The 17,073-nt window shown below is 33.3% G+C and overlaps 2 protein-coding genes across 2 annotated transcripts in view; one reads left to right on the forward strand and one right to left on the reverse strand.

Annotated features, from left to right (window-relative positions):
* The window catches only part of LOC107996541 (delta(14)-sterol reductase TM7SF2), a 47,075-nt gene that overhangs the window by 21,257 nt on the left and 8,745 nt on the right, over positions 1–17,073 (reverse strand). The gene's annotated exons all lie outside the window — the stretch shown is intronic.
* The window catches only part of LOC107996539 (monocarboxylate transporter 12-B-like), a 46,333-nt gene that overhangs the window by 789 nt on the left and 28,471 nt on the right, over positions 1–17,073 (forward strand). The window contains exons 2-8 of the mRNA XM_017054625.3: positions 11,621–11,750; positions 12,763–12,967; positions 13,486–13,626; positions 14,576–14,764; positions 15,274–15,517; positions 16,143–16,341; positions 16,855–17,031. Of these exons, the coding sequence (XP_016910114.2) occupies positions 11,621–11,750; positions 12,763–12,967; positions 13,486–13,626; positions 14,576–14,764; positions 15,274–15,517; positions 16,143–16,341; positions 16,855–17,031 (1,285 nt within the window). The remainder of the gene's footprint in view (positions 1–11,620; positions 11,751–12,762; positions 12,968–13,485; positions 13,627–14,575; positions 14,765–15,273; positions 15,518–16,142; positions 16,342–16,854; positions 17,032–17,073) is intronic.

The following is a 17,073-nucleotide window of genomic DNA, read 5'->3' on the forward strand; positions in this document are numbered from 1 at the left end:
CGTTTCTGTGAAATTTATCTGAGTAAAAATATTGTGGAAGAATGATCAGTTGCAGTAGATTGCAATGATCAATCGTTAAAAAGTAGAAAAACAATAAATTCGAAATAAATAGATTTCTTTAAAAGAAACTTATTTTACGAATCTATGATTACATTTGTGGCAGAAACAATTGACGGAAATAATTGTTGAAAGGATTAAATATGTATTATTATTAGCTGAGATGAATATAGATCAAGAAAAGAAAGAAACTGGTGTTTATTTCAACGCCATGTGAGCTACGCGCGACATTGCATTTCATAGACACGTGTAGTCATGGTTCGACAATGCCGCCTTTTTTCACGCGGGAACTAGTGAAACTAGTATAGTGTTTTGTAACAAATTTTACGCGAGCAAGTTTTAATTAACTAATTTATTAATTGACGAATTATCGTCAAATTATACAAAAATATATAATCGTATCGCCTCTTAAATATACATTGTTGCATATAACTGTTGCTACAGAAAAAGAAAGGAACAAGGACGCGTATAAGTTGCGATTAAATTGATGGATTAACGGTATTCACCTGTGCCTGGACATTTTGATAGTAATTTTTTTCACCACTAATTGCGTCATCGAGCTCACTATCACAGTCTTATGGTTGAAAACGTCGAAACGAGTTGTCAAGTGGTTCGGTGGTCACACAATCTCTACTGGAACGGGTTATCGGACAGTCGCCTCCAGAGTTCTTATCGACAATCGTCGGAACTTGCGACGCGCGTGTTGATCGTACAAACTGCGATTCCATATCGTTACTACGTGCAACCGTTCGATCTTTTCATAGCCGGAGGGTGGTCTATATCGATTTGGATTCTCGATCGAATGAATCGCGGGCGTCTCGATCTGTCTCGATGAGAATCGATTGCAATTTTCGAGTAATATGTCGTCAGTAGGCGATCAACTATTAATGGCTTAAACGATTAGAAAAATTTCTTTTATCCTTCGCGAACCAGTTTCATTGGCAAGAATATATTTTAATATATTCTGTAAAGAATTTAACGATTAATCTTGCAAAAAAGGATCAAGATGTACACTAATCATCGCGATTATTATAAAACTTGTAAAGAATTTTCGAATAAGAATTTCTATATAATTGTAACTTTCTACGTTTATTACGTCACGTTTCGTGCCGCCAGCAGATCATCAGGCGCCGTGAGTCGAAACGTATATCCAACGGGACGATCCTGTGAGCTCGAGACGGACCAATCTGGCATTCGGTCGTTATCGGTGACCGATGGAAGCCGTGCACACCCGACGGGATACACTGATCGCGCTTACTCTCGATCACATCGCGCGTACCGTCTTAGTACACGCGCACGACGCGATCACGAACACGCGCGCGTTTCGCTCCGGCCTATTTCTTTTGCACCCGCTCCCTGGAATTTCGACAGTCGGTGACAGTGGCTTCGCAAGGAAAGGTAATCAACCGGTCTTAACGTATAGAGTTTATCAGATGTATTCTTTCTTATGGTGAAAATATTAAAGTGTACATATGTGTACGTGTATATGATTACGTTCTCATTTATGTTTTATGTTTTTTCATATTTATGCGTGTATAGTGCGTACACATAGTAACAATACACGTGTATCATTGCGTATATATGATCTACCATGTTTCATATTCTATGAACGTTCACGCGCTCTTCCCGCTTCAAAATATGCGCATGCGCGTTTCGTTGCGTCCCTTTGCACGTGGTTGCCTATTACACATCTTCGTTTTACGTGTTCTTATTGTTAGTGATTACGAAGGATGGATGCATTCGAGAACTATTTTCGTGTATTATTCTTTAATTTCTATATAAGTGTATCTTATACATATGTATATCTTATATATGTGTGCATATATTTTCACGCTTATCACGAACCAATTCCGAGAGATTACCGAGAGAGGGATAAAGCAAGACATCTGTGTTTTTTTTCTAGTTCGGTTAATTTAGCAAAAACTTGACTTATTCGCGATACCGATGATGTTTGATCACGAAATAACATTGTTTCCGAAATTTCCATACGGCGAGAATCGCGTATGCGCAGTACGCACATGCGTAGAACGCAACTAACCCGATCGGAATATGTATTAATTTCGAATCTGTAATGAGGGCCGTTCAGTGAATCGACCTTGCTGATTCTGTGTGGGCACTCATGTATGGAAATTGCCTGTGTTAATTTCTTCTATCATTCCCTTTCCGGTTTATCGATTCGTTTTCGAAGCGGTCAAGACTGTTTTATTTTTTATTTGAAATTTAAAAATCATTTGAGGTTTACCATATAACCTTTTTCTTTTCACGTATTAAAAAATCTGTACGATAATTGTCGTTCACGAATCGATGAATGATTTTATTATCAACATTATTTATTAGTTAAGAAAACTCATTTCTTTTTTTCAATCATTATAAAATTAGAAAGAAATTTTTTTTATAATAGTTATTATTTTTTATTTTAATTATTATATATTTTAATTCTCGTAAATTGTTCGTTCATTTGGCGATCGGATCAAATATAAGTTTAATTATTATTTTCTTATTATTATATAATCGTTTTCCGTATATTTTGGAAAAGATGTAGAAATATAAAAGTGTTCATACGTGTTAATGTTTAACATATGAATATCGTTTTATCTTGCTATTTTTTCTCTGATCTGGGGAAACAAACAAAAGAGAGAGAATTGGACGAAAAACAGGATGGATAAGGGTCGAAGCTTGCAACAGGGATCACCAGATTTATTGGCCTCTTTTATTACGTCTTGTTCTGCAAATATTTTTTACCAATATCGGATCGGTGAATGTTAGTAAATATACATCGAATCTAAGAGATAAATCCCGTTGAACTTTGGCCCCGGCACGTGGCCTCGGAAAGATCGTTCGTTCATTCGATCCATAGGTATATACTACGTGTAGAATCATTCATTGTACTGTGCCTTTTCAGCGATCAAGTCATTCATGTTCACGATTCGAGTGAATGGAATGTATGGCTCATCTAGAAGTTCACCCTAATCAATTTCTCGAGAGGAGCAACGAGAGCCGTAGTAGAATTCAATAAGGGTTTCATCGTAGTATATACCGATTCAATGGAATTCTTCGTTAATTTTGCTATCGATCTTTTGATCTGGACTACAGACACTATAGACTTTCATTTAAAAATTGATCTAAAAATTTTAAATTATTAAAGTTTAAATTATTTTAAATATCTTTCTTTAATAGAATAGAAAATAATATTTATTTTGTTTGTTCGTTATTTTAAAACAATAAGAAAAATAAAAAAAGTACACAATTCTACTTTGTCTGTGGAGAAGAATCGATATTTTAAATATTGTTGAAAATTTTTTCTCAAATTTAAAATTGATCGTTATGATTTTTCCCTTCTTTGAATTCTCGATATAAATAAGAATAAGTTTTTTATCATTTGAGTTGAATTAAATTTCTAGAATATTGATAGCTAGCGGCTCATGATCTCGATATTGTTCCAATTACGGATAGCAGCGAATTACGTTTGAATATCCATTTGTTGAAGAATGGCTATGCCATCGAGAAAAATAGATAAATTATGGTAATTATATTGTCTTTCGATCTGTCCACGAATCATGAATGGATTTATCTGTTTTCGATAGCCTGCTTTAAATTTTGGTCAAATGAATCAGATAAATAAAATTTTTATAGAATATTTATAATTTAAGAGAACATTTTAATTGGTTAGTTATCGATTATTTTACTCGAAACAAATTATTAAGATGTACGTAATCGATGATCGATCTGGGAGATTTAATATTAAAAACATTTCTATAGACGAATTCTATTTGAATATCCTAAAAAAAAAAAAAAAAAAAGAAAAGAAATTACATATTTGATCATTGGAGTTGTTTCAAGTATTTACAAAATTGTTAAAGATAAAGATATTTTAACAAGATATCAAAGAGTAGAGTCGAAAGTTTCTTATAGATATAATCTCCAAGTACGAGTAATATTTCAGATGATTAATCTTATTTTTATTTTTATTAATCACTTCGATATTGGAGGGACATAAGATAATTCAATCGTATCATCCAATCTGAAGTATTTACAAAAAAAAAAAAAAATTCCTAACCACAGATAAACTCATTTTCACAAGAATGTTTAAGGTTTATAATAACGTTACGATAATGTGATCGAGATTTATGTAAAAACGTGCAAATATTGGCACGATTGTTTGATTTATCAGACAGAGAAGTTCGATCCCGTGTACTTACGTGGCTCGTTTCAATATTTATACACGATATCGGGTCATGGCGCATATAATTTTCCATTCGACTATTATTCCAAGTGTCGAAGTTGCGCGAGATAAGGGCGCAAAAGAATTTCTTCATACCTCGGTCGGCTATCAACGGAACATCTTCATTCAATTGTTACAAAATTTCTTTAATAACAATCGAAAATAATAAGCAATATATTCAAACTTCATTAGAAATTTAGATTCGAATATTTCTACGTAAGAATAATAAAGAAGATAAATTATCGATTAAAAATAAATAACGTTTTGAAAGGTTAGCGAAGTAATGATCCTATTTATCATATACAGTTGGGGAGTGAGAAAGATATCGTTTTAAACATCTTGCATAACTTTTATTACTACTTTCCACTGCTCGATTGATCGTATCTTCGCTGGAAGAAATCATCCAGTTACTGGTCGGCTAATTAAAGCGATCGTTTGCATGAAAATTCAATTGAAAACCTGACAATTTTCCAATTAAACACAATATACCGTTTAAATCGAATTGAACGAACGTCTCTCCCTAACGAGGGCTTCTTTCCCGCCATCAAAACGAACAGTTTGTTTCCAGGAAGACGCGCTGCATACCGGCATACCGAAATCGACTTCCAGAAATTCCATTCGTTTGCAGCGTACAGAAACAAATTTATTTCTTTGTTTTCTCGTGGAAAATTTGCATAACATTAAAATTGATAAATTACAGAATTTATATTTTTAATCTCGGTGGAATGTAATTAATTTTAAGATAAACTCATCTTTGTTAATTGATAAAGTCGTCAAATTGTTGAAACTAATACCAAGCATTATCTCGAAGAAGCTAGGGATACAAAACTATCAAGCTCTTCGACTAAATATTCTATCTATCTTCGAGACAACAAGATCAAGAAGCCGGAGAAAGCAACAAAACTTCTAAAACACCGATTGGAAAAGTTTCACGCGGGAATATACTCTTCCTGAGAAATATATCGGTTTCAAGCAAATGTGAGTGACATCGCAAAAATTACATTTTTTAATAATTCTCTTTTTTCAAGATTATTTAAAACAATCGATGACTAGGCATAATTATATGAAAATACACGAATGTATCCGAAGAGAGAGAAAGAGAGAAGTCAAATCGATTAACTGCAATATCTTCATATATTTATTATCTTGGATATAATTTATTTTAATATTAGTCGTTTCGTTTTTTCAGAAATAATTTATCTTGATGAAGTTATCGGTTTGCTTTTCGACATTATTTATCGACATTTACAGGAAATAATAAACAACAGATTTTAATTAATAGTATACTCGATGATTACAACGCTACTTGAACTTTATCAGAAAGTATTCAGATACTTATGAAACGGAAACTGTACATTAACAGGCAAAAACTTGGAAATTTTACCACGTATCGGAGTTTAGAAATTGAAAGAAAAAGTTCCTTCACTTAAATGATATCGTGAATTAAAAATATATCCACTTATTGTTACACAATAACGCGTTTACAGGGATATAAAGATCGAACCGTCTTCGATAGATCATTGTTTCGCAGCTTATTGTATTCGCCTCGTTTTGTTATCGCGGGTACGTTATCCCTCGACGATGAAGAACGAGCAAACGAGGAGAGAAAGAAACGATATAGAATCGTTTGGTATCGAGCCAGAAATGAATTCTCGAACAAACGGGCCACCGCATTGTGTCCAGTGCAACACGATAATGGTAATCTATCTCCATCGATAATTGCTTCTTCTCTCCCGATATCTGGAACACCGATTTCCACCGCGATCGGCATGTTTTCCATTTTTTTCCCCGCTATCTCTTCTTCCAATTCTCACATGAATCTCCTTCTTATATCGCTATTATTAGGCGAGCCTCTATTCCCTGACTGCGCGCCATCAAACCACCGAGGATTATTTTGAGAAAATATTTTGTAAGACACGGTGTAAGTTCGATATATCGTCTTGTTTCCGTGTCTTTGGTTATTTTCCAGTAAGACTGAAGCAATTTTGCTTGTGTTTCTTTTTTTACATAAAAAGCTCATAAGGTTGAAGAAGAGTAATGATATGAATATTTAATTTATGGACGTGGGAGCGTTTCTTATTTTTTAACTTTTTTTTTTTTTTTGCATTTGTTAAATAATTAAATTATTTTTGTATAATTTCGTCGTTCTCAACAAAATGTCATATTCAAATTTTTATTCGATATTCTTTACGTTTTAGTAAAACTGAAAGATTTATTCACTTCTTTATGAAAAAAGTTTCCATACAATAAAATATTGAAATTTCAATGCATTTATATCGATACTTTGTGCATCCTCGTTTACTTTCTCTTCTTTACTTAAGAATTATCACGAGACTGATTAAAAAATCCATTTTTATAACATCTAGAAATTATCTTTGAGTTAAATGTTCCTCAACCAGGTAGTAATAAATTACTGCGTATATATGACGATCCTCTGTATATTTGGTAATAATTTAATCAGTCGAGAAAAAAATTTTGCCATTCATGATAAGCATTGAAAAAGGTTTGTTGTAGAGTTAATTTTGAAGTATTCGATAAAATGTGTGAATTTTCTTTTTTTCCACGTACATGCTCAATTTTCTAGATTCATAGAAAAATGTCGAAATGGCGAATTAATCATTCCAACATTCTCAATGCGTGTACGTTAAAAATTTGGAATATTATCAAACTGCACATCACATCAAATTGTCGATGAACGAGACGATCGTTTCTCCAAATGTCGAAACTTTTCCACTGTGTCTATGAACTTGAACTCGAATTCCATCACCATTATGCACCGACAATTGCAATCTGTGAAACTCGGTCGAAAGTCGAGAATCGAAATTCTAAATGAACCCCTAATTATCCACAGAATCTTACCATTCTTCCTAAATAACGTCTAACATGTGAATTGATTATTATCGAATGCGCTGTAACATGCAGAGAAACAACGAGGTGAATTTACCTTCAAATTAAACTAAACTATCCCGAAACTTACTAAACAAACTCGTGTAGAGATTGTAACATTACCGGTTTATAACGTTAAATATTCACGTCACAGCTCACACGTTCTTGTTAATCCGAAAGTTTATGCGACATAGTCTTTGAAGAGACTAAAGGCACTTGCTGCTTCTATAATTTAATTTTTTTCCTCTCGTTGGAACAATGATATTTCAGAGAAATTTGAACGTTTTTAAATTTTTCCAAGAAAGTTTTAAATTGGAAAAAATATTTAAAAAATATCTTTATTTTTATTAATTATTCGTATTTACTTTTTATGTATAATTTCAAAAAATTTCGTATCATTATTGTAAAGAAATATATTTAAAGAAAAATTAAAATTTTTAAATAATTCTTCATTTGCAACGAATGAACGATATTATTCACAATTTTCTTTTTTCAATTCTTATAACACGATTTTCAAACGAAGAAAATATCCATTTCTAATTTAATCCCCGCAATAGCTAATTAACTCTATCCCAAATTCCATTCTAACCCTGCAATTACCAATCAGAGCATCGATTGCATATCTAAACCAAAGATTAAATTTACAAATTCCACGTGTTGCCAATAAAAAAAAAACCTTCCATCATGAATTTTTTTCCATGATATACTATTCAAACATCCAGAAAGTGCCTTCCACTCATTCCTTTCCGTAATTAACTTCATTCCAAATACACACTTTGACTCGTAGCTATCAATAACCATTAATTATCACCGTTTCAATAATCTCAAATAACCGTGATTCAACTGTTAAAAAAGTCGAATCGATATCATCCTCCGTGAATTCATGTGATGTCGTATCAAAGTCGAGGGAAATCCAATATTATCCAATATTATCTCTCAATAATTTAAAAGCTTGTAGAAAGCTGAAGCGAGAGTTAGTCATGACATAAAAAATCTATCTAAAAATAAGCACATTCTTTATCAGCAGGGTGAAATTTACACAATCTTATTTGCACAATACTCGTCAAACCGTGCAACAATACGGCTTCGTCCACGAAATAATTTTTCTCTACACGTGGATCGGTCCCTTTATCTTCGTGTTAAACCGGTGCGTGTTGAAATCGCCTTTTCTTCCTTCCTTCCTTCCTTTCTTTTATTTTTCTATCGTCTTCTTAAGTTAGATCGTAACCGATTATCTACGATCGTTATTTATACCCGCGGCGATCTCGAGTCGAATTTGTTAAGCGAGGAACTAGAAGATCGTAAGGAGAGCGTTGACCTCGAATCATCCTCGTGGATTTTCTTCGAGACGATTTGAACGTAGGAATGTTCGGAGTGAATGTTGGTAATGTATGCGATGCAAGAAGGAAATTGAAAAATTCAGAAAGGAATATGTCTGGAGATGGTTTGAACATTTTAAAAAGGAACATTTTGCGGAAAACATGCATTGGAAGTTTTTTAAAATATATTTTAAACGCGATAAGAGATGAGGATGACACGATAATTTTGATGAAATGTTCCTGTGTAAACTTTCTTTCTTTCACAAAATTTTTACAATTTCTCTGTTTTTAGATTAGTTTTAAAGAATCGTGAATAAAATCGTATGATAATTTAGATTAGATTTAATTTTAAAACCATTTTTCTACAATTTCTTAATAATTATTTCGTTATAAACTTTGATTTAATCTCTTTTTATATTTGTCGTGACGATTTATTAGTTGTTTTACTACTGTTTCTTTCGATATCCGAGTATTAATCATTATTGTTACAATATTTGTGCAAACTCTGAACGAGTAAACAAGATTGATCGAATCGAAAGATAATTCTGAGTATTCGTTTATCTATTGGATTTTTTAATTAATCTCGTTTTTACGAGAGGCGATCTCGATCTCTTTATTAAAATTTCGGTATGTTTATCGAGAGAAGAGTCCAAGGAATTATCTTACATTTCGTGATAATTATTTTTTATACGAATGCGGTACATTAGAAATAAATTTTTGTGTACTTAGGAAAATGTGATAATTTCATCGTAGGTAAATTTAGAAAATTTACGGTAGCGGTAGATAATTCCAAAGAATTATTTGTAAAATCCCAATATTTACTTTTTCCATTCCCCCTTCTTCCATTTCCCGTCAAAGATATCACAAAGTGTTGAAAGATTTGTGGGCGTTGTAAGTCAGAGGAAACATACGTGGCAAAGAGAGGACAATGTATTTTTGAAGATGTATCTTGTTTGATATGAAAACATCGTCGTGAAATTGGTTAACGTAGATCGTATCTTATCGTTCATTTACAAGATACAAAATCAACCGCTTATTAAAACAACAGTCCATTCTTCATCCAATTGTCTACGTCGAACAAATCATTTTCCGATGAAAAATTTCGTTGAAAATATATGGGCTCCAAATAGTTAGTCCATATAAGTAACACTGCGAGCTCCTTTCGTTGGTTAAATTAATTTTTCCCTGGAATAATTGTGCATTTCCCTTGCTGGCTAATTTGGGTACGTGGAAATTATATTTTTATTACGTTCTTTATGTGTTTTTTTTTATATTAAATATTCATATCAATTAACTTTTTTAATACATAATTAAAAAAATTTGAAGAGAAAATTAAATCATTTCTTAAAATCAGTCAAATTGACTTGACTTCCAAAATTTTTGCATTTATAATTAAAAAGTATATAGCTTTTGACAAAATTGACGTTGGTATTTATCCTATATCCAGAAATATAATATATAAATAATTATACTTATATTATTTTAATTCTAATTATTATCTATTTATAATACAGAGATAATATTTAATGCAATTAAGTAATGTTTAATGTAATTTTAGCTTTAAAGCGACTTAGAAGTTCAAAGTTGGTCAAAGAGATCACAAGCCTCCAATGTGGAAGTTCATTCTCGGTTGAAGGTCGGCCAAGAGAGCATTGAGAAAGGTCAAGGTCGGCCGAACATGCCGAACAATCGTCATGCGATGTGAACTCGTTTAGAATCGGCATAGTCGTTGTTCGTGAGTGAATTTAACGAGGTGATTGCTCCTTTGCCCGTGGGATTGTACTTCGTACATCTCATCAGCTGTGAGAAGTTTTCTTAGGATAAATTTCATCCTTTAATCGAGCTCTTTAAGTAGCACATCGAAAATCACGATTAACACTGAAACTATTCTGTTCATTTCAGTGAAATAGAATTAATTAATCATTTATTATGATCTAAAATGTTCCATGTAATTTTTTTTTATTTAATTTTTAATCTAACATTGCAATATCAATCTGTTCTTCGAATAAAGTGGAAGGCATAGTAAGTCAATGTTTTCCTTTCCTTAATAATTCTTGGCAATTAGATCGTCAATGTCAACTAATCGAGTTATATCATTCTCGATCTACCTTATGCCAGTTTTAATCATGATCCAACAACAAATCATCGAATTTTAAAACGATGAAAGAAGAGATCCGATCTTATGGTTCCAGACCTGATCAGAGCCATGTTTTCTCGATATTCTAACTACTCAATGGGCATTTATCTGGACGCTTTCTTCTTATATATCTGCCATTTGACTCATCTTATGACATTTATGATATTCTGTACTACATAAACTGGGTATAATATCTATGATTCATACATGGAACTGGTATATAATACATAGTAGCATACTTCTAGCCGAAGAATCCAGTTTTCAAGTTAGATTGAGCGAGGCATAGACACGTTTTTCTAATATACGGGATCGACATGTCTACATGGATCACATTCTAATTTTGTAATATCTTTAATTTTAAGGATAAATGGGAATTCATAGGTCGGGGAAAGAAAGAAAAATTGTTCCGTCAATTTCTTTCCCGCCTAACGAGTGCTCGTGAATAATTTACAAGTACGATAACTTATAATTATATTCATATTGTGTCTCGACATATTTTATGAAAATGACATGTCATATGCATGGATCGAATACGGTGCAAACAAACATCTAATTAAACAGATAACTTTTATAAATATAATAAACATAGAATGTGAACATATTCGTGAAATACGTTTAGAGAATCGATCCTAAAGGCTAAAACATAAAAGTGTTGGTTAAAATTTATTTATTAATTATAAGCAATTTAATATCACATTGGTAACGATTTCTATCTCGCTTCGTCAAACTTTTTTGACAAAACTTCAATCGTTCGATATAACTTAAGAATAATCCTTAATCGACATTTTTATATATCAATTAATACTAATAATGTAACTGTTTTTTAAGTCGTTGTTAAAATCTCCAAAGGATCCCACGAATATATCAATATCCTGTTACGAATGTCGCCTCCTTTTCAACGCCTCCACTTGAAATCATCCATCGCCTTTTTTCCCATTTCGACTTCTCTCTTTCAATCTTTCCTCTCTTATCTCCATCACGATCGTTGTAACATTCCAGCCAACCGTGGACGACGATGGCGTCGCTGGGGAATAAAGTGGATGAGCAAGTCGCCAAGGTGCCGCAGCAGAATGGACGCAGGAACGAGGAACAACTGCAGATGGAAGATATTCATGACAATAACAACGAGGTAAGAGGCTGGACATAATATCATGCAAATGAAACAGGTGGGCTTGGTCAGATCGGATCGATGTTATTCGATAATGCTCTACGAGAGTCGAGGTGTATCCAATTTGCCCGTGTACGTATAAATTGCACGTAGATACCGTGACATTAGTTGCGACAAGATGTCTCGATAAGCGTGTTCTAGACGTGGATCGCACGTGGCAACCACTCAACTTTGACATTTCCCCTCCGCGGTGAATTTTCAATGAGCGGTGACTTGATTATTTTCATTCATCCTTCACGAGCAAACCTTGCTGCAAGAGAAGACTTAAGAAGAATCTTCGATTTAAAAGTTACGAAATTCGTAAAAAAAAATGTTACCAAAATCCTCTTGGATTGCATATATTCTCGAGGAGAAAGATCTGGTCTGATTGGAAAGAGAAAATAAATCAAAAGAGAAGTTTCAAACTTGCGAAATGCATATTTCGATGTTTAATATGGGCAGATAACGTTGCACGTGATTAAAAATACTCGTCGCAGTAATTCATACGTTCTTAGCTGATATATCAAGCGTAACACGTCTCCATGATAACTCGACAGAGTTTTGGGTCACGCGGTGTCCAGCGAAATGCGAAAGTGGCCGGCCCAGCCGGTTTCGGCGTTACTTAGCCTTGATCTCGAGAGAACCTCGTGAATTTCCACGGATGACGAAATCCCTCTCCTTGTCCATCATCACGAGCTAAATTTTTCCTCCTCCCGAACGTCCATCTCGTTCCTGCAGACAGCAAACAGATGCGCAAGATGCATTCTTTCAAACGAAACTTTAAACGGACTTTGTTTAATTTATTTCTCGTAGTGAACTTTATTAAGAAAATTGCAGAAACGAAGAAACGTCCAACCGAAGCGTGAAACCGATCTGATATCTTATCTGGCGCGTTATTGCCTATTAGTATGGTAATTGGAAGAGAGTTTGAAGGAAAATTCTCGAGAAATAAGTTTTCTCGAGAGATTCATATATTGACGATTGTTGTTGGTAGAGCATCGAGGTCGAGATGGTGGTGCCGCCGGATGGTGGATGGGGTTGGGTGATCGTCGCAGCCTCCTTCATGTGCAATCTGTTCGTGGACGGTATCATCTTTAGCTTCGGTGTCTTTTTAAACGACATATCGGACGCATTCGCGGTGTCCAAGGCGAGAGTGGCGCTAGTTGGCTCCCTGCAATCTGGATTTTATCTTATGGCTGGTCAGTGACAAAAAAGGAATATAAATCCTCCGATACTCGAGCGATATTCTTGAAAAATATGTTTCTTTTATCTGCATTATATATTGAATCACTTTTTCTTTTTATTCTTTCCCTGTCTTATTTTCAAAATATTTTTAAAACATAATGTTTTCAATTATATCGTAAATATCGAAAACATTGGCGATTTTTTTTTGGAATATTTTAATATACAATATATCTTTCGTCGTTTTATTATAAGTATGGAAATTATTGTGTTATTTAATTGTACTTATATTTCCTTATTTTCATATTTAATATATTATCTCTTTATTTTTATTTATATACTTTCATGATTAATTCTATATTAATTAATTTATCAATACGATTGATAACACAAAATTTAGCTCAACTAAAGATAATACTCTGTCTGTCTTAGATACCATTTTCTTTTAATAATCTTTTTTCCTTCCTATTAATAAATTCTTTTTCTCTCTGGTAAAATAATTTATCTTTCTTTTTTTTTACAATCATGTTCACAGGTCCATTCGTGTCAGCGTTGGCCAACAGGTACGGTTTCCGGTTGGTCGCGATCCTCGGAAGTGTGATAAGTTGCAGTGCTTTCGTTCTCTCGTACTTCAGCACTTCCATCGAGTTCCTTTACATCTCTTACGGCGTGCTCGGTAAGCCCTTATCCTATATACCGGGTGGAACGTGTAAAAGGGTGCTTAAATATTCCCGTGGAAGCTTTGAATGTTAAGGACAAATTTGCACGATTTCAAAGCCATTTGCACATCCTTCTGCGCATCTTTGTCCTTGTTAATACCTTTCGCAAATTGCACAATTACACTTTAAGTATACTCTTTTTTCTAGGTCCATTCACCCTGTACACATTTCATCCAAGTTTCTGCTGTCTCGACGAAAAAGTTTCCCTCCATCCCGAGTATTTCATCTTGCATGTAAAGAACGTTTCCTTTTCGAGGCACGTGAACGACATTTCTTTTCATCCCCTTGTTCGTTCGATCGAAATTTTAATAGAACCATAGATAGATACATGGAGTAATCTTAAATTTAAGATTCAGATTACTAGCTTTTAAATTTTAAATTGTGTAGAAAAATCGTATACACGTGATATGCAAGAAATATTTAAAATGTATGAGCAATTAATTTACTCTAAATACTATAAATCATATAAATTATATTTAATAATGGACGTTTAAATTATTAAAGTTTGGGAATTGAATCAACTCCCTCTTGCACAATTATCGACGAAACCATTATCGCGATCTCGAAATTACCGTATATCGAGAGATTAAATAAAATCCTCTACCACATAGAAGATAATCAACATATTGGACATTTTAGAAGAATCGATTAATGGTAAAAGTGATACAAGTTAAAACAAATATAAAAATTGATACAAAAAAAAACATGAGATTTATTTATAAAATTATATATCAATTAAGCAATTTAAAAGATAATTCATCTATCATTTCGTATGTAGAATCGTACATGAAACGAATCTCGAGTAGAACAGTGGGGGAAAAAGAAATAATAAAGAAAAAAAAAAAAGAAAATTCCGTGCTTTATCACTTATTACTTTCACGTGGTCTTTGTATCTTGCATTGTCAGGAGGTATCGGGGCAGGCCTGATTTACGTGCCGGCTGTGATAACTACCGGATTTTATTTTGAAAGATGGCGAGCACTGGCCACCGGGATCGCGGTCTGCGGATCCGGAATCGGCGCCTTTCTGCTCGCGCCCATCTCAGACGTGCTGGTCAAACGATTCGGTTGGAGGGGTGCGTTACTCTTCCAAGCAGGTAATGATATCCATTTTTAACAAATCCTTCATCTATTTGGTAAATTTAAATGTGTTAATAAAATGACGCCATTTGATTAATTATCTATATCATATTATATGATTCGAGAATCATATTTTTTTAATACTATATTATTGTGATTTTATATTGGTTGTTTTTTTATCTTATCACTATTCAAATAGAAATAAGAGATGCTGATTAAATAACGTTTTATATGAGAATAAGTTTAAAAATGTTTTCATTGTTCCAGGCTTTATTTTCAAAATGGAAATAGTAGGAATTTAATTTGTTGATAAAATTGTTCGAATATTATTAAAAATTTATAATATATGAGATTTTACGCTTACCTTCAACACGTTCGTTTCTTTTTTAAAGCTTGGAATATCGTTTCAATTCAAGATTGATATAAAGCCTCTTCTTTTTATGGTATCAAAGAAGCAAAAAAAAATTTCACGTATATATAATAGAGAAGTCTTTTAATTTAGATGTTCTCGTTGCAAATATTGCAGGAATGCTGTTGAATTGCTCCATTTTTGGCGCCATGTTCCGTCCACTGAAACCAACACGGATTAAGGTGAAATCCACCCCGGAAAACGCTGGTTTAGAGGTAAAGAATAGCTTGATAGGGAGGGGAGTGTCCATGACATCATTGCACTGTGTCCAACCAGAAAGAAGTGGTTTCTTTGGGACAAACAACAATACAGATTATCCCACTGCCGCAGAATTACTTGGAAGCAACCCCAACATAGTAAAGTAATAATAAAATCTTTTATATTTATTTTTCATTTTCAATTTTATTATTCGAAAAAAATTCATTTCCAATTCTTGTGTATTGAGAATTGCTAAAGATTATAAACTGTTATTTAATAGATTATATTAAAGAGAATTGAAAGAAAGAAAATCGAAGAAAAGAGATGAGTACAATAAAATTGATCAATCATAATAGGTCGATATGATTTTTCATTCATAGAAATTCGTATGAGAGGAATTTTTAATGAATGCTGCAATGTATTAATCCTTTTGTATTAAAGATATAAAAGATTTCCAATTATATTATATCTATTGACACGTTTGAATATTACCATTAAAATTTCATTCGCATAGATGAAACTCCATTGTAAATTATACAGAATGTACAATAATCAGAAAAGTTTCGTTTGTAAAGATTATAGCGCCTTATTTAATGTGCTGTGAAATGCACGCTGAACTTAAAGGGGAGTAGATAGTTTAACAAGCTCTCGGCGAACGGGTTGAAACCGAGACTAAAAAAGTCGTAAGTCGGTAAACTCATAAAGATACAAGAGACATTAAACTGCGAACGAGAATAAGGGGGTAAGTTTTTGAGTGGAGTGATGATTTGTGAAACTTTTTATTGCAGTGCTTCCAAGTCTCTACATTCTCTTCACAAGATTCACGTGGAGCTACGAACCCTAGAGAGAAAGTTGAGCAACTCTGAGAAACGACTGTCAGTCCCGATATATCCAGAGTTGGACATGAATATAGATGAAAAAATCGTCGAGGAGGAGAATAATCTTCTCGGTGGAGATGTTGAAAGACTGAATGGCAAAGTGCCCACGGTTAGTATAAAAACTCCCGTTTTACATTATCCTGTTTTAAGGTTTTATGTTCCTAAGTTAAATCGATATAAAAATTTAAGGATTTTTCTAGAATTGAGCATCCTTGGTATAATACGAAATATTTAGAATTAATAACAATATTGAATAATTTTGTTAAATACTTTTTAAATAATTTAAACAAAAAAAAATATATTAAATTGTTAGATTCTTTTTTATTTCTATAATTTTTTGGAAATAGTAATCAATCAGAAGTAATTAAACAATTAATGTAATTATATATCGTAATGTGACTCTAATCGAATGCAAAAGAGAAAATACATATTTTATATCGAATCGTAGAAAGAGATTCAAGTGTTAGAAAGATCAACAATTGGTTATAATAATATATTGGAGAGAATATGTGCATTTTGCGGACAGGATGGAACGTTTATGGCGATTTCTGTGCCAGGACGATTCATTTAGCCGCAATAACAGTACGTTCTGGTTAAATAAGTAGAGGAAATTGTTTGGCAGATTCGCAGGCACACGATCAGCGGTAGACGACAACGCGCGGACTCGGATTGTAGCCAGAAATCGTTGAAGATGGGCAACAGGCGTAACCCATTTAGCAAGGATCCTCAGAGACCGTTCTACAGGGATGATATCTTTTATGGCGGATCTCTAAACAGGTTGCCACATTACAAATCTCAGGTAAGAAACTATAAGGAGCCGAACGTGCAGGAGATAAATATT

Source organism: Apis cerana, linkage group LG5 (genome assembly GCF_029169275.1).
Source record: "Apis cerana isolate GH-2021 linkage group LG5, AcerK_1.0, whole genome shotgun sequence".
Classification (NCBI taxonomy): domain Eukaryota; kingdom Metazoa; phylum Arthropoda; class Insecta; order Hymenoptera; family Apidae; genus Apis; species Apis cerana.